Source organism: Cheilinus undulatus, linkage group 18, assembly GCF_018320785.1.
Source record: "Cheilinus undulatus linkage group 18, ASM1832078v1, whole genome shotgun sequence".
Lineage (NCBI taxonomy): Eukaryota > Metazoa > Chordata > Actinopteri > Labriformes > Labridae > Cheilinus > Cheilinus undulatus.
In genome coordinates, this window is record NC_054882.1 from 21468065 (window position 1) to 21495949 (window position 27885).

Genomic DNA, 27885 nt, shown 5'->3' on the forward strand with positions numbered 1-27885 from the left:
ATTTGCTCATGTTGCCGAAATTGAGTCATTTCACAATGTCTTGAGAGTTTAATGTGCTAAACTATGGCAAAACTGTTCTGAACCAAGCTGGACTGCCCTCTGGAAACGGAGTGTTGTATGACCTTTATGTTCAGGCTTCTCTGTGAGTTTTTTAACCTTTTTTTTTTCTTTTCTTTGCCAAAAATATGCTATGGAATAAGCAGAGCATTGGTGACTTTTATGCACCATACACCTCAGCAGTCTCTGAACCTGCTCTGGGATATAAGTGGTCTTCTGTTTATTGGCTGAGATGCTGTTGTTCCTAAACGCTTCCATTTTCTAATAATATCACTTATAGTTGCCTGTGAAATACCAAGCCGGGATGAAGTTTCATGAACCATCTTATGGCAAAGGTGGCATCCATCACAGGACCATGCTTGAAGCCACTGAGCTCTTCAGATTGACACATTTTGTTTAACAAATTTTTGCAAATGGAGACTGCATGGCGAGATGTTTGATTTTATATACCCCTGGCAATGGGTCTGATGGAAACACCTGAACTCAGCGATGAACAGGCGTGACCAAATACTTTTGTCCATATAGTGCATGTGCAAATATACTTTTTAAAAAAAGGGGTTTTCATAATGTGTCTCTTTTAAACAAAGCAGCACTAATTCTCCTTGAGTACAGTATTCATGTACTGTTTCCTACCCTGCAGTGCAGAGTTTCTGTTACACAACAGCATATGTAAGAGTTTGTTGTCGTACTACATGTATGGACAAAAATGGAGAGATGAGAATTTGGGGTAAGGAAAAGAAGACACTTACTGTGTCTATCCAAAAAAGGGTAAACAAGATGGCAGATTCTTATTATCTATTTATTTATTTTGTAATTTCCAGTTATTTCCAGCCTGCTCCAGTCATATTCTAATGTGGTAACAGGGTCTTTTTATCATGATTGAAAGAGTCACCATATGTCTGAGCTGAGATCCTGCCCAGTTCTCTGACCTCACTTCAGGTCATCCATATGAGTGCATAAGCAGCATGTTGACAGTGTGGGTTAAATTAAGGACATTTCATCAGGGAGAGCAGGGAGCATGAGAGAGAGACAGTGAAAGAAGGATGGAGCAGATGGCCTCGTGCAGGGCAGCACGGCTACAGTGGCTGTGCTCGCTGGTTAAATTATAACTATATGAGTCTTGTGGCCTTCCTGAACATAGAGAGTCAGAGAGTTTCATCTTTTATGATGCTTACTGTTCAGATAGCAGGCTGCTATTTATCAGACTGATGGTTTCATGGGCCTACCATATGACTATTAAGATAAAATCAGGTTGTAAACACAAGAGGCATGCTTGTTCAACTGAATTTATCACTTTATAAAAGGCTATGTGACAGGAATGGTATGAATCAATCTTGTTTTTCTTCTTGATGTTTCTTTTCCAAGTTAAAAGCAAACCAAGCATGCAGATAATGAAGTATAATTAAAGACTAATTATCAAAATTTCTATCAATTTTATTCTTAAAGCTCCTGAAAGGAAATTTGTTTGTGTCATTCTTGGCACCTCCTTGTAAACAAAGTAAAACATCTTATCTCTTTGGTGATAATGTTCCACACATGGCTGGGGAGGTTTCTAGAAAAATCTCATCTTGCTGTCTGTTTGCAGTCATGTTTTATTGATGCATTCAACCCTCCTTCACCTCAGCCACCTCCATTCAGTTCATCATCATCTAGTCCAGATCTTCACTGGTCTTCTGTTCATCTGCATACCTCGGTCTCCTCTTCCAAGCCACCCAATTGGTGTTTCCTGTCTAGCTTCTCCGAAGTCTGCTTCTCTTATGATCTTGCATCCCTCATCAACACCACCGCCAGTTCCTGGACTCCTAAGGAGGTATTCTATTCCTGCCTTCAGCCTCACTACCCCTTCAAATACATAAAGTCCTCATAATGGAGTCTAATCGCTAAAAGCATTTTATTTTTATTTCATCGAAATTTGTGCAAACTTGTTGTCAAACTTGTATTAGTCTCTCCTGACTGAAATATAATTACAAGATTGAAGTCAAAATGTTAAGAAAAAGTCAAAATGTCAAAGATAGTCTGATAGTCAAGATCCACCGTTTGCTATATACTTAACTTATCAAAAGTTCAGTAAGGTTAAAAGTATATGTGCTGTGCTTATAATGATTTTAAATGCCTCCTTGTTTAAATGTTCTGCTTTTATGTGTAATAATGGGCTTTTTGTATCTGTAGTCTACCCTTTAATAAAATTAAAACTCATGTTGGTGCAACTGGAATATTCAAAGTTGGGATTCATCTACAAGGTACAATGAACAGTTGACATTACTTCCAGAAAATAGAGGTATGATAATATTCAGAAATGGGGTGTATGACAAATTATGGCCAGGTTTGTGCAGGAGCATCTTCTCTGCACCAGGCTGTCCTGTCAGGTCTGTTTGTTTCCTGTGCACATGGTGAGGGCTGATGCCCAGACATCTGCTCCTTTGGACAGACATAAAACAACACTGGCACACACACAATTAATATCTGCTACAGCTCTGCAATTCATCCCTCTAAAGACCCAATATCGCTTTATGAGAACATTTAATTTCCATCTATTCCTGAAATATGTTGGAAGAGTAATAAAAGAGATGAAAAGATGCAGAAGTTGAGATTTTATTGGGCACTTTGTGCATCAAATCCTTTACAAAAGCAACAATTATAAACATGTTAATCAATCCCTTGACACTTAATGTTAAAATAGCTTTGATATAAAATGAAAAAAAAAACATTATATTAATAAGAATAAAAGAAATATTGATATATATGATAAAAAAAACATTAACCCATATCCATTCTCTTAATAAATATATACACAATAAGTACTCTGATACAAAAGAGAGGATCACACAAATCCTTTTGGTCAGCATGTATTTACAAAAATAAGTCCATTAAAAAACTCATTATTATACACTTCAAATATGGCAATAAATGAGATTTTTTTTCCTGAAGCTGAATATCATATTGCACTCCTAGAACAGTCTGTGTGGACTGCACTAGACATTCAGTGACCTATTTCATCAGATATCTACTCTAGAGTGGCGGGGAGCTGCTTTAGCTTTATTATCAAAATAATTATTCACTTTTTAATACTTACAAAGAGGCCCTTTTTTTAGAATTGATCAGAGGACAAACAAAACATAAATCAACATTTACATTATCCAACGCTAACTGTATGATGGTTGAAGAAAGTTTTACACACTAAATACTGCCACGTTGTTTGGTATTAATACACTGAAGCCTCGAGGATCCATCAACAAAAAGCTGTCTTTAGTTTGTGCTCTTAATACCCAACTTTACAGATCATATTAATCAGTGCTATGGCTTTATGAAAGACAAGACAAGCCCATTCTCCTAAGAGGAATCCACAAAATGGCAAAACACTGCTGCATGCAAAGCTTGAGGTATAGCAGCACTACACAGGCTGTACAAAAGTAGGCACTAATAACTGAGGCACAACTGTGTCTTAAAAAAGAATGCAGTTGTCGAACCTGAATATCTGATCGACATTTATGCTAATTTAAGAGCTATGGCCTTTTAAATTCCTCTTTGACTTTGTCTTTTATCATCTATTTGTCTTAAAAAAGGAACAATTACAATTTTGGTTTGACTGAACAGCTACTTGTGTAAACCTCTACTCCTGACAGTTCCATTTTATTCATCCTGTGTGATGTCACCTTCTCCAGCCAATCAGATCTCAGTTAGGGTGAGTTTGTAAATGCCACCCAGCTCCTCCATGGTTATCTGGAAGGTGTCTTCATTAGAGTAGTGTTTGATGATGTTGTCGTCCATGTGGACAAGAATCCTGTGAAAGAAAAAGATGCATGTTAAGGCTGATTCAAGTTTAGATTTACATTTCTTAATTTTTGGTCTGTACTATGAATGCTGCCAAGGCATAACAGGGGGATGGATTAACCCCTACTCTGTCGTAGCTTTGGAGCAAGTTACAGAGGTGTCACAGAGGCTAGAAGAGAGGCACTTTGCCATGCTCTCACACACTCCTGTAAAGCCTTAACATACCGTGAACTAAGAAGAAGAAGCAAATATCAGAGTGTGAATGTATCAAGGTCCACTGACTATAAAAGCTCATTTCTGCCACAAAAACTAAAGTCAGGCAGTTAAAAAAAATGCAAAAAAGGATAAAGAAAAAAATCCAAATGATGAGATAAAAAGTCCAGAAGATAAAAGAATTGTGAAACAAAAAGTCTAAATTGAGATTCAAACAGTGAAATAAAAAGTAGAAATTATGAAAATAAAAGTCATAATTATGAAATAAAAAGACTGAATTATAAGATGAAAAGTCAAAATTATGACATTAAAAAATCAGAATTATAAGGAAAAAGTTGCAACCATCAATTCAAAAGTCAGAATTATAAAAAGAGGCAAATTATGAGACTTAAAAATTCATAAAAAAAGTCAAAATTATTATACAAAAATAATTACTAGATAAAGGCAAAATTATGAGATTAAATAAACACAATGATGAGATATAGAGTCAGTATTATGACATGAAAGTCTGAATTGAGATAAAAGTTGCAACGGTCAAGAAAAAATAAAAAATTATGAGAATAAAAATCATAATTACGAGTTAAAAAAATGTTTAATGAATGAGGTAAAAAGTCTGAATAATGACATTAAAGACAGAAAAGTTGCAATGATCAATTGAAAAGTCAAAATGATGAAAAAAGGCAAAATTGTGAGATTTAATGAGACATAATTATGAGATAAAGTCATGATAAGTACAAGGTAAAAAGTCATGAGATCATTAGTTAAAATTGTGCAATACGTTTCAATATTGAGATAAAAGTCAATTTATGAGTTAACCTCAAAATAATGTCAGTAAAAGTCATTTGTTTGACTTACTCTCTCATAGTTTCAATTTAGGATTTTTTCTTTCTCTTTTTTTTAGAACTGCCATAATTTTGGTACTTTGATTTTTTAAATAATCGAAATGGGCTTCTATAAATGACAGGGGAGTTTCAGGTCAGGATGTCATGCTGTAACGTAGTTGGGCTGATTTGATGTAGTCTAAGCAAACTTTGCAAGTCTTTAAGACAAGATGCAAAAGTGTTTCAAAAGTTATGAAAGTAGTGTTTATTTGTCATGATTATGCTGATGAACAAAATGTTTATCATCTTATTTTTCAGCAGTGATCTAAAATCTATGGGAAAAAAAGTTTGTCCATGAAACCCAGATGGATGCCAATTCTAGTTTGGCCAACATAAACTCGTCATCCCTGCAGCACTGCAGCCTTCTGCCTACACCTGAATAACAGCAGTGATGATATTCAATACATCACTCCCTGTCATCTGATGCTGCCTTAGTAATCAGTGCACCATTTATTTCACCATCAGCACTCAAAATTTGAAGTCAATCAAACATGTACTGATCTTATCCTCAGCTCATGATTATGCTTATAAGGATGACAGCACCTACTTGGATTAACTATGCTCCACTTATTCACAAAACCTGACTGAGAATCTATGAAAGACTGTTTGACAAATTCAAAATGGCAGATGTCAGTAATGTGGGTTGTTACTGTGAAGGAGTGCTGTCTCAGAAGACCTGATGCAGTGTAGGAGTGTGTTATAACTCATACTCACCCTTTCTTGCACTTTTTGTAGACCTTTCCCACCTTCTCCAAAGGTAGTTCGTACTTTTCTGCAATCTGGTGGAGACAAAAAACAACAATGTTGAATAACTGAAAAAAACAAACATGTTATCATGCATAATAAACAGTGAGCTATACTGTATCTTATCTTATCATATGCCTTTCAGTAATAGCTCATTAACTCCACCATAGGAACATAAATGACCTTTCTGCTTCATCTGCTTTTAAACTCATCGACCCCCAAAGACACTGTATAACTGCCGATTTTTATTCTACTTGTTTATGTTTCACATCTTTCCACAATCCCTGCCCCATTGGCATCTTTACTTCCTTTTATTAACTACTTCTTTACCTATTTAGCCCCCTTACCCCCTCTTTTTTTGCATCACTAACCTCCCGTCACCCTTTCCCCCAGCCTAAGTCTTTTCCAGGTCTGTATCACTCCTACATTTTACTCCTAAAACACACACCTAAACGCACAGTTCGAAAGCTGTAATGTGCACAGCTGAGACTATCAATATAACAGAAAAAGGATCAATATTTGTTTATAACAGAGTAGGACCACTTACAGCTTCCACCAGGCCTTTCAGTGTGGGATTCTTCAGCATGAGGGCGTCAAACACCTCCTCTGTCTCTTTGCGCACATACAGAAGGACTGTGTGGTGAAAAAAAGACAAGAGGGCGTCAAAGCAAAGCACGCATGTTCATGGATAAAATCCAGAAAAAACAAGCCCAAATGGGGCCCTCAGAATATAATATTTGCGTCCAACTGTTTTTATGTAATTTGTACCGCCATATAAGGATTGGTAGGTTTCCAGTCTTGATTTTGACACCGCAAAGCTCTGACACATGCTGACATACTTTGTGTTTAATCAGTTTGTAGACTTGCAGGTATGATGTGGTACAGCCAGTCTGCACTGGCACACATCCTGGGTCAAATAAGTGGCAATGCTTCGAAACAAGGTGCACCTAGAAAGCACACGTCGTACATGATTGCGCAGACAGAAGGATGGGCATACCTCTCATTCACAGCACTTAAAAATAGACCATGCTCCAAATAGATCTCTGTTGTTTTCCAACCTGCTGCAGGAACCTGTGATATTCTCGGCCTCTAAAGACAACAAATACTCCTTCTGCTTTCAAATAAGAGTCTATTTAAAGACATAATTACGTACAAAGGAGATTCATCTTAGTGGCATGGAGCAAGGACAAATGAGACAGAAGTGAGCCGAGCAGATCAGGCCACATATTTGCTGTTTTCTTGTGTGGTAGAGCAGCCATGATTGGCAGGGCTCTCTATCAATCAGCGTGCTTCCTTCTAAACCATCACCACTTGGCACATTTTCTATGTAAAACCTCAAATCAAAGAGAGTTTTTTGTCTAAGTTCTTGTCAAAATATCTAATTCAAGCTGAATTTCTTGTACTCCAAGATACAAGAAGCAAAAAAAGGCCAGAACCACCAGTAATGGGTAAAATAAATAAAATAAATAAAAATAAAGTCTGGGGTTGGCACAACCAAGTACTCTTCCAAGAGATGGTCTGAGCGATCGGGGGGGAAGGGACTTAGTCAGAGAGGTGACCAAGGACCTGATGGTCACTCTGACTGAGCTCCAGACATCCTGTGTGGAGATGTGCCAAAGTTCCAGAAGGACAACCATCACTGCTCTCCACAGGTCAGTGCAGTTTCACGTAGAGGTTTTGCAAACTCCAAGCAGGCTTTACCGTGTATTGCACTGACCTGAGGCTTCCATCTTCCATCAGCCCAGATGGGTGGATGGCTGCAAAGATGGTTGTCCTTCTGAAAATGTATCTCCCTGATTGCTCACTTTGACCAGACAACAAGTTCTTGGATGAGTCCTGGCTGTGTCAAACTTCTTTCATTTAAGAATTATAGACACCACTGTGCTCTTGGAAACCTGCAGATTTTTTTGTAGTCTTCCCCAGGTATATGCCTTTCCAAATCATGTCCAGCCTCCTTCGTGAATGGTACATCACCAGAACTCCCTACTTGCTGTCTTTAATTGTACTCTACAGGTTTTATGTTCTAAATAGCATAATCATCATTTTCTTTTTAATCATATCTATGACAAAGTGGGAGAAAAGCTGGCACATTTTGTGTTTTTTGTTATCACTAATGTACTATAAGTGACTATTCTTTGTACTTATCAACGGACTGCAGCGAGTGTAGCTCCACTCTTAGGGTTGCTCCAACAAAAGGTGCTAAAATGTGGCCTAATGCCGATCAGTTATTTTGGATCCTTACCCAACTCAAGAAAGTGGAAATGCAAATGAAAGTGTACCAAACTGAACTGAAGTAGACCGCTTAGTGAAAGCACAGATTTGACTAGGTTTACTGACCAATAAGTTTGCGTGGATTTGAGTTTTAGCAGTCTTAGCTGTGGTGGAAAGTTATACAACTTCACCTAAACCTTTTCAATTCATTTGAGCAATAAGGACAAACTTTTGCTGTACAATGCTTTAGTTTGAATTCGCAGTGGCTACTTCAGATTTCTCTTTTTTGGCTTTTGACCCATAAAAAAGAAAGGTTTAAAGACTTCAATTCCTATCTTTATTGAGGCTGGGGTATCCTCATTGTTTTTGCTTTAAAGCCCTGCTTTAAACTCCTGCTATGTGCTATATAAATAAAAGGACTGAAGGAAGTTCTAGGGGCCTAATGAGCTGAAAAACAGATAAGAGATAAGTTTTGTTTTGTGTAACAGTAGTGTCCCATGATCCCCTGATCTTTCTAAGAATCTATTGAATCCTTGCTGTGTTTCACTGATTGGTTCGGCATGCATCTGATCAGGTTCAATTGCTTCTCTACACATGGCGTCCAGACTAAAAACCCTGCAGGGGAAATCTTATCTCCCAGGATCTGTCTTGGCTGTGTGAAGCTGCAGACTACATGCAGGTGCATTCATGTAGATTAAGCGTGAATCTGTTTTGCCAAAGATCAAGGTAATACACAGGTGTCTGAAACTTTTCCTTTCAGGCTATAACACAGCACAGAGGTTCATTTTACATTTCTCAGTATCAATAAAAGCCTGTTGAGTGTGTGTGAGAAGAATATAGGGTAAAGGGCACAGGCTTGTTTGCGTCTGTGAACGTCGTGATTGGTGTTTTTTGTCAGGTCAGTTGAGGCCTTGAGCACGTGTGTGTGTTTTGAAAGAGCTGGAATGATCACATGGCACAGAGTATATGTGTGTGTGTGTTTGTGGGTTTGTGTGAGTGTATGCCAGTTGTCCTCAGGGGCGGATCACAGCAAACACGCACACGTGCACAAGCATAAACGCCGTCTTTAACACACTGACCCCTGCATGTGAATAATCAGAGAATTTAAAAAAAGTTTTACCTTTCTTTGGTTCCTCCATTCTCGCCATCTTGTTTGGGGGTGAACCAAACTCCTCGTCACTGAATGGTAATCTCTTCATGCCCGAGCTGCAGTGAGAAAAACACATAAATCACTCTTTAACCCCTGAGATGGTGCAAGAGAAATTGTTATACTCAGGATGCAAGTGGCCAAAAACAGCCCGATGCATAAATAAGAACTAAAAAATATACATTCATATTTTTTACGACACTTTTGCATTGTTTTTTTAAAATCATGATCGTAAATATCTTTTTTTTTTAAATATTTTTTGGGGTTTAAACCCTTTCATTGCCAGCATTATTTTCTTTAACTTTAAGATTTAAGAAATTGTCACAACTATGCCCCTATAGGAAGCCAGGAAAAATTGTGCAATTTCCCCTCATGCCAAATATGGAAAATAGTTGGCATTTGGTCACAAACAGGAAAAACTGCAATTTTGAAGCAATGACTCCAGAATAAAAAACGTTATATCAAATAATACGTGGTTTTTTTGTTGCTTTTCTACTGCAATGGCTGGGAAATCAAAAATTGGTGTTTGTGCAATTTCAATGGAGCATTTTTGGACCCAAACACCCTGAGTGTTTACAATAAGTGTACAGAATGTATTACTGACCTGTTAGGGTTCTGCTCTCAATATTTCTAATTTCAACTGAAAAACATGGACCCCCTTCAAAATGTATGCTGTTATCATTAACACAATCAAAATAATAATAATAAAAAAATAGCTTATACACCTACTATGGGTTAAATATCCCTAACAACCAGCTAATAAACTCTTCAACACTACTGGGTAAACCAACCCACACACATACACGCATGTATAGACCACAGGCATTTCCTAGAAACAACACACGGATCCCTTGATGCCTTTAACAGGGAAAGAACCAAAGGTTGGCTCAGTTCAGAGCAATGAAAAAGCAAGAGTGAAACCAGGACAGTCATGAACTCACCTGTCCTCTCCATCTTCTGCTGGGAAAGGCTACAAGAGAAACAGAGGAGGGGATGTTAACTTTTGTTGTAAAAAAAAAAATTTAAAAATCTACCCATACCTAAAAAATATTCAATATTCAATATTCTTTAACCTGAGGAGCAATCCAGGACAGTGTAAAAGATCTGGGAGTATTTTTTTTAGCGACTGAGCATGCAACCTGTTATCACTCATATCAAGTACTGACTTCAGCTGTTGTGTTTATGCAGGTTAGACTCATGTCATGGCTGCTGCTTTTTATGTCTCCACTCTTATGATAGCCAGGACCAGTCATTACACTTTCAGGTTGTCCCTCCTGCTGTCTATCTCAAGAACACTTTTAGGGGTTTTCTTCAAACTTTCATAGGTCAAAGGCTAAGGTTGTTGGGACCTTGGTTCATCCCTTGCTGGCTAATGCAATATCTTAAGAGATTTTATTCAAGTTTTTACAAATTTCCACTCTGACTCAAAGATGACCTGATTGGATTTTGGAGTTAACAGTAAAAGTCACTGATTTGATTTTTATCCTTCGCTGAAAGTGTAATATCAGAAGAATGACTGGAGGGATTTATTCAAACGTTTGAGTCAAAAGGGACTAAAAATGTCCCCTTTGACTCAAGGATGAATTCATCAGATTTTTCCGAAAACAACTGTATACCTCACAGAGATATGCACTACATGGACAAAAGTATTTAGCTGAACCTTTTAATCAATGAATTCAGGTTTTTACATCAGACCTGTTGCCACAGGAATATAAAAACAAGCACCCAGCCATGCAGGCTCCATCTGCAAACAGCTGTGATACAAAATGTATCGTTCTGAAGAGCTCAGTGACTTCAACCGTGGTACTGTGATGGATGCAACCTTTGCAATAAGACGGTTTGTGAAACTTCATCCCTGCTTGATATGTTGCAGTCAACCGCAAGTGATATTATTAGAAAGTGGAAGCGTTTGGGCTACGTTCACACTGCAGTTCAAAGCGACCTGAATCTGATTTTTTTGGTCAAATGTGACTCGTATCTGATTTTTTTCTGACAGTGTGAACAGCGCAAGTCACATTGAATCTGACCTTTTTGAATCAGATTCAGGCCACTTTTGTATGTGGTTCTGAATCAGATACGTATCTGATCTTTTGGAAGTTGACTGCACTGTGAACAGGCAAACAAAAAAATCCGATCTGAGAAAAGATCAGAACTAAGCAGTGTGAACATAACCAAAATCAGAGAGCAGGATTAACGACTGAAAAGGCGAAGACTGAAGAGCTCTGAACTTCCACTGGCATCAATGTAAGCACAAAAACTGTGTGGCTAGAGCTTTATGAATGGATTTCCATCTGCATGCAAGCCTCACATCGTCCAATGCCAAGCACTGGATGGACTGGTGTACATCACTCAACACTGGACTGTCTCTGGCATTCAGATGGGTGAGTCCGGGTTTGGCGAATGCTGGGAGAACATTACCTGCCTGTTTGTGCTGTGCCAACTGTGAAGTTTGATGGAAGAGGGATAATGGTATGGGGCTGTTTTTCAGGGTTTTGGCTAGACCCCTTATCTCCAGTGAAGGCCAATCTTAATGCTTCAGCAGACCAAGAAATGTTGGACAATGCTGTGCTTCCAACTTTGTGGCAACAGTTTGGGGAAGGCCCCTTTCTACTCCAACATGACTGTGCCCCAGTGCACAAAGCAAGAACTAAAAGGACATGGCCCGTGCAGAGCCCTGATCGCAACCCCATAAAGCACCTTTGGGTGATTATCCACCAGGCACTAGGTCTAGTTAGTTCTGCTCTGGATGAAATACATTTATTAATACATTTCTAGTACAACTGCTTTGAGAGTTTGTTTTTATTTAATCCCATTTTAACCTTTTATCATTCTAGATTGGGCACTAGAGCTGGGCAATTAATCGAAAAATAATCGAAACAGACATTTAGAGCCTATAACCAACATAAACCTGCTGTATCAGTTATTTCAATTTTTTCCCTAGTAATTCTCTCTCTCTACTAATGTACTACCCCCTTAAAAACAAACTACTGTGTAGTCACGTGATAGGTAGCCAGGTGTTGCAAGGTTTGTAGCCTGCTGTAAAAACGAAGAGAAGAAGTAGTTCTCACGCACTCATCCCCATCCAGTCCACTAAAACTCAAACATGGAGCTGACTTTGCAATGTAAGCCGCTAAGTTGTTTTCTACTTTTATAAAACAGTACAAAGACAATTTATTTTGTTAACAAGAAATACAAGTTATTTGTTTTCTACTTTTATTGGGAAATTTTACTTTTTACAAAAAAGATTTTCAGAACAAATGAAGTAGGAGGTTAGGGGTGGAATAATAGTTCATTAATCATAATCAAGGTAAAGGGTTCAATTAATCATGATTTTGGTTTTTGCTATAATCGCCCAGCCCTATTGGGCACTCATGCTAAAGTCATTAAGTTCAGACCTGAAGGGGGGAGGAAGGGATGTTTGTGGGTAAACTGTTAAATCAAAACCAATGAAGCTAATTTAAAAAATGATGTACTGTTATAGACTTCTAAAAAGTGCTGACATTTTCAAGAAGATTTTATGGCAATAAGCAACATACATAAGCTAAAAATGTTGAATGCTGTAACTTTTGCAGGTCTAACGTGCATGTTTGCAGGATAATCAGGTCAAAGGAAAAGTCAGCAACCCAGTCCGAAAGGTTTCTCATGTTGACCCATTTTTTCCCCTTTCACTGAGAAATGAGCACAGGAAAAATTATGAATTCTAACTCTGCTGCTTAGTTCTTATGATTCCCTTATTCACACAGGGCATAGCAGTTGCATTTCCGATGTTCAGGAACACATTGAAAATCCAGAGTGCTTCAGAAAAAAACAGGACCAAATCTGTATAAATCAATAAAAAGCCCACTGAGCAAACTCATTCTGTTTAATAATGAATGAGATAAATCAAACATATGTTGTTTGTCGTTTTAATTCTTGGAAGGCCAACATTATTTGATCCCATTGCCCTGCGACTGCATCGATTGCCGCTGTTGCTGTAAATAGAAGTCTATTCTAGGAGCAAACCCAGAAGACCCAGAGTTTATCAGAAACTGATAGCGGCTCAGCCAGGTTCAATGCCATAGGGAACACCAAAAATAACTTGCTGTCCCTCCCTCAGCCTGCCTGGTTACAAAGTAAACTCACAAGAGCAGGAGGTAGGAAGATATGAGATAAGGTACTTTGAGGCAGGGACTGGTCATATTTCACCAGAAGGGGGAGCTCAAAGATCGAAAAGTAGTCAAATTTCTGAATGGATAGTAAAATCCTGAGCACTATGAATAAAACAAGCCATAGCTCCATTCATAGAAAACATGAGTGCCTAAATATTACTGAAACACTAATGCTGCAGGGAAGGATGCAAACATGCACATCTCTTTTAGTGCAATTAATCATGCTTTAGCTAGAGAAAGCTCACAGTCCAAATATAGAAAGGAAGACTTCTGGTCAGCACTGATATGAAAAAATGGCATCGAAACATTTAAAAGCTCCAGAGATCATTTAAAATGTGCAGCCTGTTCTCTGCAGTCTGTTCTCTATCTCAAACTTTCAGCACAGACAATAATTTAACATCTTTTGTGGTTAGTTTGGATTTTCTGGTAAATGATTCATCCTGTGACTAAGCAGTCTGAAACACAGCCATGAGTACGTGGGCCTCCTATCAGAGCAGGAAACCAGAACTGACTGTTCCTGCCAATAACAAGCACGTGGGTCACCATGACCCAGCTGCTCGATGAGTAGGTAGAAGCAGAGAAATAAAACTGGTTTATCAACCAACGAAAATGCTACCTATGGCACACAGATGTACCAGGATCAATGTTCATGGTCCAAAAAAGACATATAAAACATAAAATCACACTCTGTCCTAAATATGACTAGTGTTGTTAAGAGTTTTGTTTCTTTGTTTGGCACTTACATGGCGTTGGAAGGTGGAGAAGTGAATGTCAGGTATGAAAAGCACCGGCTGGGTCTCGAAGTCGGTCATCATCTTGAAGATCGTCACATCGTTGCGCTTCTGCAGGAGGGGCACTTTGACGTCTACAACTAAGAGGAAAACAACTTTTTAAGAGAGAAAAGGCATAAAGTCTGTAGATTTAGTAGATTTTTTTGATAACAAAGACAACTTATCACCACATGAAGCAGCTGAAGCACTAATCTGTTAGCAAAAATGAGCTCATTTACTTATTAAGACAACATAGCAGGATTAGCATTTATCCAGAGCTGTGTTTCCAGGCATCTGGAAAAGGACACTTTAATATTTACTCTATTTTTACTCTGCTTTGGTTTCCAGTAACTCCTGTGAAGAAAATATCTGCTGAATGCAACACCATGCCCACAAGCTAGCGGCTAACTTTGTTGTTTACCGTTAGGCAATAGCATCTAGCTAACAGTTGGTTTATAAGAGCTTTATTTCAATGAACACATAAGCTGCTGTGATGTGAAACTAGGCTGAGGTTGAAAAGTGTGATTAGGTTGAAACCAAACGGAAACAATGTGGGTGGTAGAGGCCAAACTGTTGCCACAGCTAGCAAAGCTAACATGAGCACGGACTTTTACATGACAGAGACTGCTTTAGCCATTGTATATTGACTTGGCAGAACTTTAAATGAATTCTTTTATATTGTAATTTTGACAATATTGTTGATTTGGGGAGATAAAAGAGAAGATAGAAAGTATTCACTCCCTTGGATGATCTACCCTTTCATTGATTTTCTAAATCAATCAAGGTCGATGTAATTTGGCATTTTTGACGAAAAAAAAAACAAAAAAACTCACTCAAAGAGTCACCGTGAAAACATATTTCTACAAGTAGTGTCAGTTAGGTAAAAATATATACAGTTAAATAAGTGACCGCATAAATATTCACCCCCTTTAAAGTGACTGACCTAATCCAACATTGGTGCGCGTAGTCTCAAAGTTAGTGAAACGGGGATCACCTGAGTGCAGTGAATGAGTCTCAAGTGATTGTAGCAGAAAGATGCCTGTGCCTGGAAGATCCAGTAACTGATTAATCAGTATTCCTGGCTTCCATTACACCATGAAGACAAAAACACTTCAAGAAACTCAGAGAAAAGGTAATTGAAAGGAATTAGTCAGGGGATGAATACAAAAAATTTCCAAGGTACTGAACATCCCTCGAAACTCCTTCATCAAAAAATGGAAGGAATATGGCACATGTATAATTCTGCCTAGATCAGACCATCCTCAAAAACTGTGACCGTACAAGAAGAAGACTAATGAGAGAGGCCACCAAGACACCTACGACTACCCAGAAGGAGTTACAAGCTTCAGCAGCTGAGATGGGAGACACTCTGCATACAACACAGCCCTGGAAGGCTCGTAAAAGTAGAGCATAAAATGAATATGGTACAATATAAGAAAATCCTGGAGGACAATCTTAGTAAGTCTGCAAGAGAACTACAGCTACCGCCTGGGAGAAGATTTATTCTCCAGTAGGACAATGACTTGAAGCATACAGAGAAAGCTACACAGCAGTGGTTAAAAAAACAACAAGATGAATGTTCTGGAGTGGCCGAGTCAAAGCCCAGATCTCATTCCAATAACGACTTTGTGGCTGGGCTTGAAAAGGGCCGTTCACGCCCGATCCCTGTGCAACTTGACAGAACTTGAGCGATTTGCATAGAAGAATGGAGTAAAAATGAAGTGTCCAGATGTGCAAGCCTGATTGAGACCTATCCTCACAGACTCAGTGCTGTGATTGCAGCCAAGGTGCATCTACTACATACTGATTTGAAGGGGGGAATATTTATGCAGTCTCTTATCTTAATTTATATATTTTTATGTAATTGACATTGCTTTGTAGAATTCTGTTTTTACTTTAACATTATAGGGGTCTTTTGTAAAATTATTTGCAAAAAATATATATATTTATTGACCATGATTGGTTTATAAAATCATAATGTGTAAAACAGAGTTTAAAATTTGTATCAGAACGAACCTTTTGATTCACACCTATACCATACATTAATATAATTTGAGTTTTACTTTGAGTGAGGAGTTTTAGTAACTTACAGGCCAGGCCGGGGTTCAGCTCAGCCACTTTCCCTTTCCGGCGGGACTGCTTCCTCTCCTCGTCCCGGATTTTCCTCTCTGCTCCTTTGTCACAGAAGACTTTGATCTGGCAGTAGGCGCGGTGGATGGGCTTGTTGCTGCGGTTGTTGTAGCTGTACGTGTCAATCTGCAGGTTCAGAGGGAGCCCCTTCACGCCCTTCTGGGAGGAGAAGTCTGTGCTGAGACAGTTGACGGAGATGAAGATCTGCAGAGAGAAAAGAAGGAGGGAAGATGAGGCAAAGAAGAAAATTACTCATAATGTAGTCAGATGTAAGCTAGTAAAAGTTTGTCTTTTCATCAACAAAAGAGGTAATATTAGTGGATCATAAAAACTGTCACTTTAGCATCTCTGTGAATCAGGCCTTCTGCTGCCTGTTTACTCCTCAATCTGTATTCAGTGTTCTGTGCTGCCCTCTGTTGGCTTACTTGAGTCATTACAGGTTCTTTCTTTGTTATGTAGGGATGCTCCTTTGTCTTCCTGCTGCTTGTGTTGAAAACAGCTCGTCACTATGTCAACAAAAAACACTAAATTGTGTTTTAAGACACCTAATAGTGATAATCCTAGGTATAAATAGAACATATCAGTAAGATTATTACAAGACTTCAATAAAAAGGATGCATCCAAGTATTACAGTAACTGAATATGCTCTCTGGAGTCTGTCTCTTTCTGGATATGGATGTTTTAGTCATGACAAAAAAGCTTTTCTAATATACTGTGCATTCAGAAAGTATCCAGACCCCTTCACTTTATTCAGTTTTGCTATGTTGCAGCCTGTCACAAACTCAATACAATTACATGGGAAAAAAACTGTAAAATGGAAAACAACTGCACCAGAGTCTGAAATTTCATGCTTTTCACAACCTGGGATTTTTGTCACAGAATATTAAGAGGGATTTTAATCGAAAATTTTGAAGATTTTAACAACATCTAGGTCATTATGACAGAGATCTACAAATGATTTTTACAGTTAAATGACACAACAACACTGCCTGGGGTCAGTAAACAGAAAGCCAGGACCGACTTTTTGCAAACATTGCAAAACCACATAAGCTGACCCTGGGGGGTGACAAACACACACACACACACCCCCCCACACACACACACACACATACATCTCCAACAGATTGATGACATCAATCGTCATGACGAGATATTCAAACAAAGCGGCAGGGCGGTTCTACCAAAACACACACAAGCTGAAGTTATGAACACACACACAAGGATGAACATCCTACGGCCGTGAGTCATGAGACAGTTAGACCCAACATCCTGGTCTGTGGTACAGCCATTTATTTATGTGTGGCACACAGGAAGCAGAGATGAGCTTCACTGTCATGCTGTCGAAACGTGAGCGGAGAGGAAGACAGGATCTCCTCCTTTTTGTCACCTTCACTACCTGCTGAACCAGACTTTGTTTGTTAGCCGTTATTCCTGTCATCTCACCTCCTCAGAGTTTCCTCATTCCTGCAGCCTTTGTTGCTCCTGTCTGGTGTGCATAAATAGTCTAACATACAGCATCACAATAGGGGTGACAGGCTGGTTGGACAAGTCACGAGTGTATGCACTTAGCAGGAAGTAACCACTCAAATCTCTATGTCTCTATGCAACAGGAATAAATAGCGTCCTGTCCTTCTATTCAAGCTGTAATTTTCTTTAACGATCATTTTGAAGTGGCTGATAATCCCTGACAAAGGGGCACCGACATAAGAAACCTCAATTCTGAAGCTGCAGACACCACAAAGCATCTCCTTAGTAAAAGGAGCGGTTACTGAAGTGAGAATTTCAAGGGTCATACCTGAAGTTCAAATGGATTACCAGAAATCCTGTGAGCCTGACCTAGTTCTCAGAGGAACACCGGCACCAACAGTAACCTTTGTGAAAGCCCTTCTTATTCTTTTTATGTGTGTCGTTTATTGTCTTACTTTGGCCTCCTCATTTGTGTCCCAAGTAAAGGAAATGGCATTGTAGGAAATCTCCTCAATGTTGCCGATGGTGTTGAAGCTCTCCTTGTAGTCAGCTGTAATAACAAACCAGACTTAGATGTCAATTTTAACAGCACAGCGAGACACAACTAAGCCAGCTGATATTCAGTCAGAATCAAATCAATATTTAAGTAAGGAAACCTTCATTGTTGGGGTTAGTTAACAGTGTTAATGCACTCAGTGTTAGTTCAACTCTGTAAAGAGTCAACGGATCTAAGCGCTGCATTCTGCCATTTCATATCTAGGGAGCAGAGTTTTCCCATCATGCAAATTGTTACATGTGCTTAGATGTTGTACAGTGATCGCTGCTGGGATTCCTTTGCTGATGTATCTGGTAGATTATCTGTTGATTTTTTATGTTAAACACTTCTGCAACATGAGTGAGGTTATCCACTGAGTTACTAAATCCCCACATGTGGCAGGAACGGGTGGAGGGCTGATTCTCTTTAAAGGATGTTTTCCAATTCTGCATTTTGTGTCTTTGCTCCATCCTTGCCAGGGAACACCTGACTTTGCACCAGGTGACCAATGCAAAATGTCCCTCTTTAGTAATTATGAAGAGAGCATTATAATGTGCCTTAATATAATTAGTCAATAACACTAATCATATTAAGACACTGACTCTCCCAAAAAAAAATCAAATCACCACTGTGATGTTGACCCAAGTAGACACTGTAAAAGTGTCAGTTTTAAATCTAACAGTGGTAATTTGAGAATGCAGTTTTGCTGTGTAGTCACTTTTGCTTGCAAACAAGTGCATATTTTTTAATACATCTGAAAATGTAATCTAAATAAAAGACTTCTTACCGATGTCCAGACACCTCTGCTTGGCTGTGTGCTGTCTGGAGTGCCAGTACTTCCAATGTTTCAGCTGATCGTCTCTGCACTTCTCCTCTCCAAACACCACCATCACTACACTCTAATGAATACAAAACAATCCACAACAAAAACTTAATAGGATATAGTGAAATTATGCATGCGATTACTGTTGGTTATCCTCAATATGACTTGTTTCAGGGTTATTTTATGACTCTTTCTTACCCTGACTTTAGTGATAGGGTGCTGCATGCCTTTGTTGTCGATCTCTCTGAGTGTGATTGGATAAAACTGGCCCTTGTTTAGGTACGTCATTGTGCCATCACCGGTCTTCTGACGCAGAGACTTGGAAGCCTCCAGGGTGTACTCAAAATTATTCCTTCAAAAGAGAGAAATAGTGAAAAAAACAGAACTATCCTCTTGAACATTATGCAGCTGTTATTGTAGAGCTGGTTCTGGGCTTTTTGGCAGTGGCTAGATGGAAGTCTCCACTCTGCTGTAAAGCTCAGATAGGCAGAGAGCTGCAGTGATGGTTGTCCTTCTGGAACTCTGTCCCATCTCCACATAGGATCTCTGGAGATCATTCAGTGACCCTCCAGTTCTTGGTCACCTCCCTTACTAAGGCCCCTCTCCCCTGATTGATAAACTTGGCCAGACAACCAGCTCTTAGAAGAGTCCTGGTTGTGCCAAACTTCTTCCATTTGAGAATTATGGAGGCCGTTGTGCTCTTAGGAATCTTCAGTGCAGCAGATTTTTTTGTAGCCTTCTCCAGACCCGTGCCTTGTAATAACACTGTCTCTGAGGTCTGCAGAACGTTCTTTTAACCTCATGGCTTGGTTTCTGCTCCAATAATCAATGTGAGTTTTGAGGGATTATTTAGGGAGGTTGTGCCTTTCCAAATCATGTCCAATCAATTTATTTTACCACAGGTGGACTCCAATCAGATTGTAGGAACATCACAGCAAAGATCAGGAGAAATGGGAGGAACCTGAGCTAAATTTCTAGTGGTATTGCAAAGAGTCTGAATACTAATGTAAAATTGATATTTCCATACTTAAATTATTCAATAAATTTACAACAACAACAACAACAAAATCAGAAATCTGTTTTCACTTTTTCATTATGGGGTACTGAGTGTAGATTAATGAGAATAAAAATGCTTTTTTTATTTTCACAGCGTCACACTGGAACAAAATAAAAATGAAAACAGTAAAAGGGGTCTGACTACTTTTTGAATGCACTGTAAGTAATTTTCATGGCCTGAGCACCAACAGATGCAACATCCCTATTATTATTCTTCTGTCAAATAAATTGCTAATTTGGAGGCTTTGACATGCTCAACAAATTGTGATTGAAATGTACAGCCTATAAAGTGGGTTTGAGCTACACAGATGAGTATTAGCACTTATATGTACTATGTCCAGATGAACAAAAAAGTCTATTATCTTTATGGTGGAAACTGTACAGGAAGTGATTAATTTCTAGTTAAAGCTAAATTTTTGCCCGTTTTGTTCGATTCTTGTCTTTCACATTTTAACAAACTCATAAGAGGCGTTTCATCTGATTGACTCTAGATTTTTTTCCCCTAATTCTAGACAAGTTATACATCAAAATTTGTAAAAAGCTTGAGTTTTCACCATAGAGCAGGACTGTAATCAGGACTCAAAGTTGGGAACCTTTTTTGGCAATTTGCCAAAAATAATTTCACTATATCTCTGCAGTGTTTATGTTTATCATCACCAAACTGCACAGGCTTTGTGACTACAGCACTCCTTGTGGTTAAGATACAACCAGACATGTGCTATAGTGTGAGGGCCCATTCATTGCTGCTTGTGGCTTTGATGTACTATTGTTGACTGACAGTGAAACAATAAGGATTTATTATCTGTTATTGTGAAGATGGCCCTACATCTATCTCTGTAGTATGCCTGTATTCATCTTTCTGTTGCGCCCTCTGACCTACTTTCTTGGCCTATCTGGTTCCAGCAGATGACTGTTACCAGTCAGTTTGTTTTTGACCAAGGTTTCTGCCGATTCAAACTAAGTTTTCCCCCGCAGGTTCTTCAAAATGCTTGTTACTGATAGATTTTTGTTGAGCCTGTGCAGAAGCAGAGACGTTATAAAGTTAACCTTTATTACAATTTTGAAACTGCACGGGAAATTAGTTATTTCTAGTTTAAGTTAAATTCTTGCCCATTTTGCCTGATTTTCATGTTTTGCATTTTAATGAACTCGTAACAGACATTTCATCTGATTGCATCTAGATTTTTTCCCCCCTCATATTATACAAGTTGTACATCAAAAGTTGTTTAAAGCTTGAGTTTTCACCATGGAGCGGGGCTATAATCAGGGCTTAAAGTTCGGAAACTTTTTTGACAGTGTGCCAGAAAAAAGTTTCATTATATCTCTGCAGAGCTTACGTCTATCATCAGCAAACTTCATTGCTAACGTGACAGCATCACTCTGTGGTTGCAATGCATCCTGACATGGGTGATGGTACAAGGGCCGATTCATCCACACTTGCGGCTTTAAATGAACCAAAATTTTTGCATTGCTTCTTAAAGGATATATTATGTGTTATTTTGCTTCTGTCTCTACATCTATCTATGTACTATGTCTCCAACCATCTATCTCTCTTGGTTGCTCCCTTTTCCCTACTTTCTTGGCCCCTCTGGTTCGGCCAGAAGACTGTTCACTCATCAGTCTGTTTTTGCTCAAGATTTCTGTGAATTAAGAAACAGATTTTCCCTGCATTTTTTTCAGATGATTGCTCCTGGTAGAATAATGTTGAGTCTCTTAACAGAAGAGTCCCTTTATTTTGAAAATCATAAATTAAACTTTTTGTGACTTCTTTGCACTAAATCAATTAAATGACTGTTTTTTATATCAGCCACTTCTATTTCATACCTTTAAAATCTAATGTGGCACACTTCATCTGATGGCTGTGGCTAAATCTTAACCTGAAATCAGAGTGTTGTCAGATAGGGGCCCTGTGTGCAGACTCTTGTCTTTCACACACATGCGAGTCTGGTGTCTCCCCTGCGACCGCAATGAATGAGGCCATTCTGTTGAGTAGTGTCAAGAGCTGAATGGCAGTGGAAGTTGGGCTGTGGGCTGGCAGCAGCGCGACTTACCCCGGCACGGTGTCAAACTGAGGGTACTCCTCGGGCGTCATGGAGGCCATACGTAACTGGAGATCCCCTGGGAAGGAAAACACCTGCAGCAGACAAAGGATACAGATACAGACAAGACAACAGATTATTGCCACAATTCACCACACAAAATATGTTTTTACAGAGTTTTCTATCTTTCATGTATCCCTTTTTATGTTGTGTAGCTGAATTTACATTGTTATTTATATGTTGTTCTGCTAAAACCTAGTTTCTTTTATTCATAATAGTCTTCCCTCATGTTTCACCCCCCTCCTCGCTCCCTCCTGTATAAGGGTTTTGTTGGGTTACTCTTTTCTGAGGTAAATCCCCTGCAGGTTAAATAGAGAAAGAGCAGAGAGAATGGGCTTTGGCTATTGTAGGAGAAAAGTACAGCACTTTATTGTGTTGCTGAGACAATGGCATAATAACACACTGGCCGCTATTTTGGCATGTTCAAATAAAACCAGGGGAAGGCTGAGCCCACCGCTGGCTCCATGGGATCGGGTGAATATCCTATTGTCTGATGGGAGAGATCTGAGAGAGGACAAGAGGAAAAAGAAGGAGAAACGAGGGGGGTGGATTGGCGGGAGAGTATTAGGGGGGTTTAAAAAGAGGGGGGATCGAAACACACCTCCTGGGAACCATCCTTGTAGCTTTCAGAGAAGGTGGAGTCAGGGGGCGTGCGGGACTGGGTGCTGGGGCTGAACTGGACGGCGCTGTGGGCGAGCTGGCGGTCAAAGACGCTCACGTGGCTGTCGGTTTCGGTGCAGTTGTTGGGTATGGTGACGGAGAAACCGTGGCTGGGCACTTCTGTCTTTACAGCCGGGTAGTTTGGCACGGCGGCGATGGAAACTGTGACGGTCGTGTCTGAAAAATCAAATCAGCAAACTAACAATCAGGTATTCAGATCCTTAAGCCACTCAAATCTGCTTATATGTGTGAATGGACACAGACCTGGTGAGGGGAACTGGGCCCTCTTGTCCTGGGCCAGCTGGAGGATATTGAAGGGACCCTTAAGGACCTGGATTCTGCTCTCCATACCAGCCTCCTGAAGGGGAGCAATGGGGTGTCCGGCCTGGATCTGATGTCTGCAACAAGAAAACAGAACATGTAGTCATAGAATACTAATTTGTGTGTATGTTGTTATTCTTTTTTTGTTTAGCTATCAATCTAATATCTTTAATTGTACTTTTTTGATACAAACATGTTCAGTTTCTTCCTTTTTATCAAAGGTTTTTGTTTTTCTGCGGTGATGAAAGCACATGCCTTTTGTAGGTAAATAGAAGGAGAACCTTATAGGACTAAACCATACAGATTATCATGGTGATTTAGGTGCAACAGGCCATTTAAATTAAGTTCAACAGCTCTCCAGCTTCACTCTCCATGTAGCAGTGGGTTTAGAGACTTGATCTGTTGATATTAATCCATTATTTTCAGTTTCAATTAATTATTATTATGAATCATTTCAATGACTTCTAAATGCTTCAGTTGTGTCAGACCACAGGTGGTTTTCTTTACCACAGCACCCCAGGGGAAGTTTAGGCCTGTACTTCACATAGACGGAGCACACTGAGCCCACAAAGTCCTTGGGAAGTTTGGTTAAACAAGATTAATTTCAATTAGGCCAGCCCACTAAGAAGAATCTGCCTCCATCAGTAAGATAAAACTCCCTACCTATAACACACAGGCAACCTTAGAGTTTAGAAAAAAAAAAAACTCCATGTGATAGCCAAGTGGGCGTTCATGTGTTTTACACTGATGAGAGGCTACCATCTAGGATCTCTGCCCTAAAACTCTGATCTGTGGAGGCAGTGATGGTTGTCCTTCTGGACTTTGTCTCATCTCCATACAGGATCTCTGGAGCTCAGACAGAGTGACCATACGGTTCAGTTTGGAGGCCACTGTGCTCTTGGGAACCTTCAGAGCAGCAGGAAGGTTTTTTAAAGCCTTCCCCAGATCTGTGCCTTGCAAGAGTCCTGTCTCTGAGCCCTGCAGGCAGTTCCTTTGACCTCATATTTGCTCTGATATGCACTGTGAGGTGAGATATGTGTCTTTCAAAATTATGTCCGATCAATTTAATTTTGGACTCCAATCTGAATACTTATGTCAGTGTGACATTTTATTTATTCATTTCATGCAATTGCAAAAATGCCAAAAATCATTTTTTTCCTTTATAATGATGGGGTAATGAGTGTAGATTAAGGAGAAATGATTTTTTTGCATAAGCATCAGGCTGCAACATAGCAAAATCGAAAAAGGTGAAGTGGGTCTGAATAATTTTGAATGCACTCTATGTAGGGGGCATTTTTTTACTGACAGGCATAAAAAGTCCTAAAATAGTATTAAAAAAATAAACAGATAACTCTTCTACTTAGTGTAATTTTGATTTCATGACTTAATATGGTTTATATTGTCTTTTTTTTTCTCCATGTCATGTCTTTTAATACTACTTCTGCTATAAATGTGAAGAATGTTGAATTGCTTTATTACAAATGGTGCCCTATGAATAATAATAATAATTCTATGTTTGCATCACTTGTTGACAGTCTTAAGGGTATCTTTAAGGTAAATCTGATCAAAGTGAGATCACTTTATTGAATGAAGTCAGTACTATTTTGTGTTTTGCCTTCAGCTAAAAAAACAAATAAATACATAAGTTAGAAGTAAGATGGATTTCATGATATGGCCTGAAGAAGAGCTCCTGCACAGATTGTGCTCACTTAAAAGAACAATCTTAACTGCACCCAGCTCCATCTTTTTAGCAAATTAACCCACAAAATTCAGAAAATACACCAAACTTTGAATCCCTCCTTTCCTGTCACGCTCTGACTCCCGTCTGCTGTGCTTTTTATTTTGTTAAGGGGGGTTGTATTAGGAGAGACGCTGTCTCTTACCTTTTGTTGGGATCCACATCACAGACCAGGGCTTCTGACTTGCTCTGGGCTATTGTTCTTTTCTCCCTGGGCACCTGTATGTGAGGGTAAACACAGCCGCTAAGCATCTGACCACATCACATCTAACAGCCTGGGTCATCCTGTTGTCTATACGAGCCACCGGATCAGTTACATGATATGTATGCTCTGCCTCACAGATGTTACTCAATGGTGTAATGTCAGCGTTTGGGTAAAGCTTGTCTGGATTTGGTACTCGCCCTCTAACATTCAACTCTTGGTTTTTGATTTTTGATACTTGGTAAAAGAGTCATTTCAGACGTTATTCTTATACCTTATAGTAGTCGTAGAGCAGGCCGAGAGCTGCTGCGCTGTCCTCGTCTCCATTGATGCTCATCATGGCCTTGGTGGCAGCTGTGAGGGGGTTCTCCAGGAATGATTTCCAGGCTTCATCTTCTGTAGTGAAGGAGCGACGCTGGCCACCATAACCCGCCTCATTCTGGAGAACCAGGACTGCACGCTTGCTGTGAAAAGAGAGTGGGTTTAATATGTTAACTGACATGTTAATGCTGTTTTTAATGAAAATGTTTATGATGTAGCTCAATACTTTGCCATCAAACACTTGAAGCAAGAAGCGGAGGCTTTGTTTCAGATACACTGTGAGGAAATTATTTGTTTGAAACAGCAGGTTTGATATCTCCCAGACTGATTATCCTAACTGACTTCATACTGAAATCTCAGCTTCCGTCAAAACAGCCAAACAGGTTATAAGAGTTAGAGATCAACCACATAGATGTTCTTTATCTGCAAGACCTGTTGTTCAAGCTTTTCAATGATTGTGCAACAAATCTCAGCCACCGAACTATCGAGGCGTCTTACGAAAAAGATGCTCTACAGGCTAGTCCAGACAGACGACTCCAGTACGAGGCCCTCTGATTGGCTAAGAAGGTGACCGCAAGTGACGCATGTGACCTAGCTACATTCCTGCGTTCATACGGGCACTGTTTTTTGACAGAATGATTGTTGAAAACACGTTTACGTGCACAGTCACCCGCCTTTTTCAACTCCTCTTCCTCTCCCATCTTGTGAGGCCTTTTCCTTTGGACCAATGAGAAGACGGCAGTTCAAGCTACCTGTAAAGACCTGAAAGCTCACTGGACTTGAAATGGACTCAGTTTTAAGCTGTTAGGTGCACAAAGCATTTCAACACTAACATGCCTGTTTACAGTGAGTTTTATTTGCTTAGCTTATGTTTACTCAGACGTGTTAAAGATGAGTCATTAAGCTTTTTGTTAAGAGTTTCATGTAATCATGACTTTCAAGCCAAATTTTTTAAACTCCTGCCACCAAATGTGGCTGCAGCTTTTTTTCTCTGCAGACAACAAAGTCATTATGATGTTAACGGTCTGGTTCAGTTTCCACGTCCAGTATCTACAACAAATGCTGCCTTTTCTCCTCTGAATGGTCAACACAAAGTGATCATTAGTAATCCTATATCTAATTGTGCCATTCTTAGGGGGCAACCTGATAAGATCCATTATATAAGCATACAGATGAGTAAAGCTCAAGGGCAATAGTAAGAATATTTGTTCTCTTAAATAGGGAATAAAATAAGAATTAAGAAGTTGGTCAGAAAAGTCAGAAGTGCAGCATGAGTCATTTTCAGATTACACAAGAGTGAGGGGGAAAAAACATTCTTGATTTTAACATTAAGAAGAAAGATAATGCTGGCTTTTATTCTTTAAAACAGAACTTTGAGTGATATAGAGTAAAAATATAACCTCATATAGCCTTGTGCTTGCTTACATTGTCTGTGTAAGTAGTCGGGCCAACGCCTAGCAGGTGTTCAATTTCACTCCTCTAAACTCTCCCTGTCTATGCCCTCAAAAAAACATACACAACACAGTCTGAGCTTTAAACGACAAAAACAAACATGCTTTAAAATATTTTCTAAGTAGATATCTGGTTGTTTAAACTCCTGAGAGATGAGTCTAAAGAAGTCATGATGAGAGACAGTGTTTTTAGCTGACAGCTCCCTGCAGAGCTCCATGTTTATTCTTGAACAAACATCATTAAGACTGTCCACAGAACTGTTGGAGCTTAGAGCAAAATCAAACACTAAACCGCCCCGGCGCTATCACGGGACGCTGTTTTATTCTAACAGGCGCCTGAGCTCTCACGACAGGTGGAGATACACCTGTACGGGCATGAACATGACAGGTGAAACGAGCGGAGTTACGACCATGGGAAACTATGAGGAGATATAATCTCGCTTTTCCCAGCCCTACTTACCCTTAAAAGATAATCCTAAATGAGTGCCAAAATGCTACATAAATAAGCTAGCACAACCCATTTTAATCACCGTGCAGCTGCAGGTCAGATAACACCACACTGTGACCTCTGCTCTTCATATCCATGTGAGCCACTAGCTTGAAACAAAAGTGCAAAAACAGGCTAAAAATCCCAAGAAAAATTCAGAGTGAATATTTGAGGCTGAAAGAGTCGCCCTGTCTAGGGTGCAGGCTAGAAGTGGAGAGTCAGGACAACTTACTTGTCATGCTCCTGTGACATTTCGGTCGGTCGAACTGGACTTTCTAGTTGGTACTGAAAATCCGATCCGTCTTCTTTACCGAGGAAAACTCCGCCGCAAACGCTGGATGAGGGCCGCGGCGACAAACAAGGTGTCCCCTACTGAGAGAACGGGTTTTGTCGGCTTTTCTCGCTTTTTTGGGGCAATGCTGAGAAATCGAGGCCGGTTTTACCTGTGACAGGACCGCGGATTGGATTACAGGTGGATGGGAGGGCGGGGTTTCGCTGTCAATTATTCTCTTTGGGGTTGTGATTGGCTCAGCTGGTGGCCTACCTGTAGCTGCAGAGGGACAGAGTGTGGAGGAGTGGAAGAACAGGGTTTAACATCTGTGATTTGATTATGCTGGGACATTAATTGGGTAAAACATGGACTAATGTTTTAC

The 27885-nt window shown here is 39.5% G+C and overlaps 1 protein-coding gene across 1 annotated transcript; it reads right to left on the bottom strand.

Annotated features, from left to right (window-relative positions):
• Window positions 1-2650: 2650 nt before the first annotated feature.
• grhl1 (grainyhead-like transcription factor 1) lies at window positions 2651-27629 on the bottom strand. The gene is made up of 16 exons (XM_041812065.1): window positions 27465-27629; window positions 25248-25437; window positions 24917-24990; window positions 22977-23110; window positions 22654-22889; window positions 22005-22087; window positions 19096-19249; window positions 18862-18973; window positions 17995-18089; window positions 16033-16276; window positions 13916-14043; window positions 9966-9994; window positions 8998-9083; window positions 6214-6299; window positions 5637-5701; window positions 2651-3838 (listed from the first exon to the last, which is right to left on the bottom strand). Exons 1-16 carry the CDS (start codon window positions 27482-27484, stop codon window positions 3724-3726), a joined length of 1851 nt encoding a protein of 616 aa, XP_041667999.1. The 5' UTR covers window positions 27485-27629; the 3' UTR covers window positions 2651-3723.
• Window positions 27630-27885: the final 256 nt, after the last annotated feature.

What these genes read in the sequence shown, in the direction of transcription:
- grhl1 (XM_041812065.1), bottom strand. Translation starts at nt 27,484, where the DNA reads ATGTCACAGGAGCATGACAA. An exon ending in ACAAGGATGGTTCCCAGGAG is followed by an intron (nt 22,088 to 22,653) that starts GTGTGTTTCGAT and finishes TGTCTGCTGCAG; the next exon opens with GTGTTTTCCTTCCCAGGGGA. An exon ending in GCAGAGGTGTCTGGACATCG is followed by an intron (nt 18,090 to 18,861) that starts GTAAGAAGTCTT and finishes TTGTTATTACAG; the next exon opens with CTGACTACAAGGAGAGCTTC.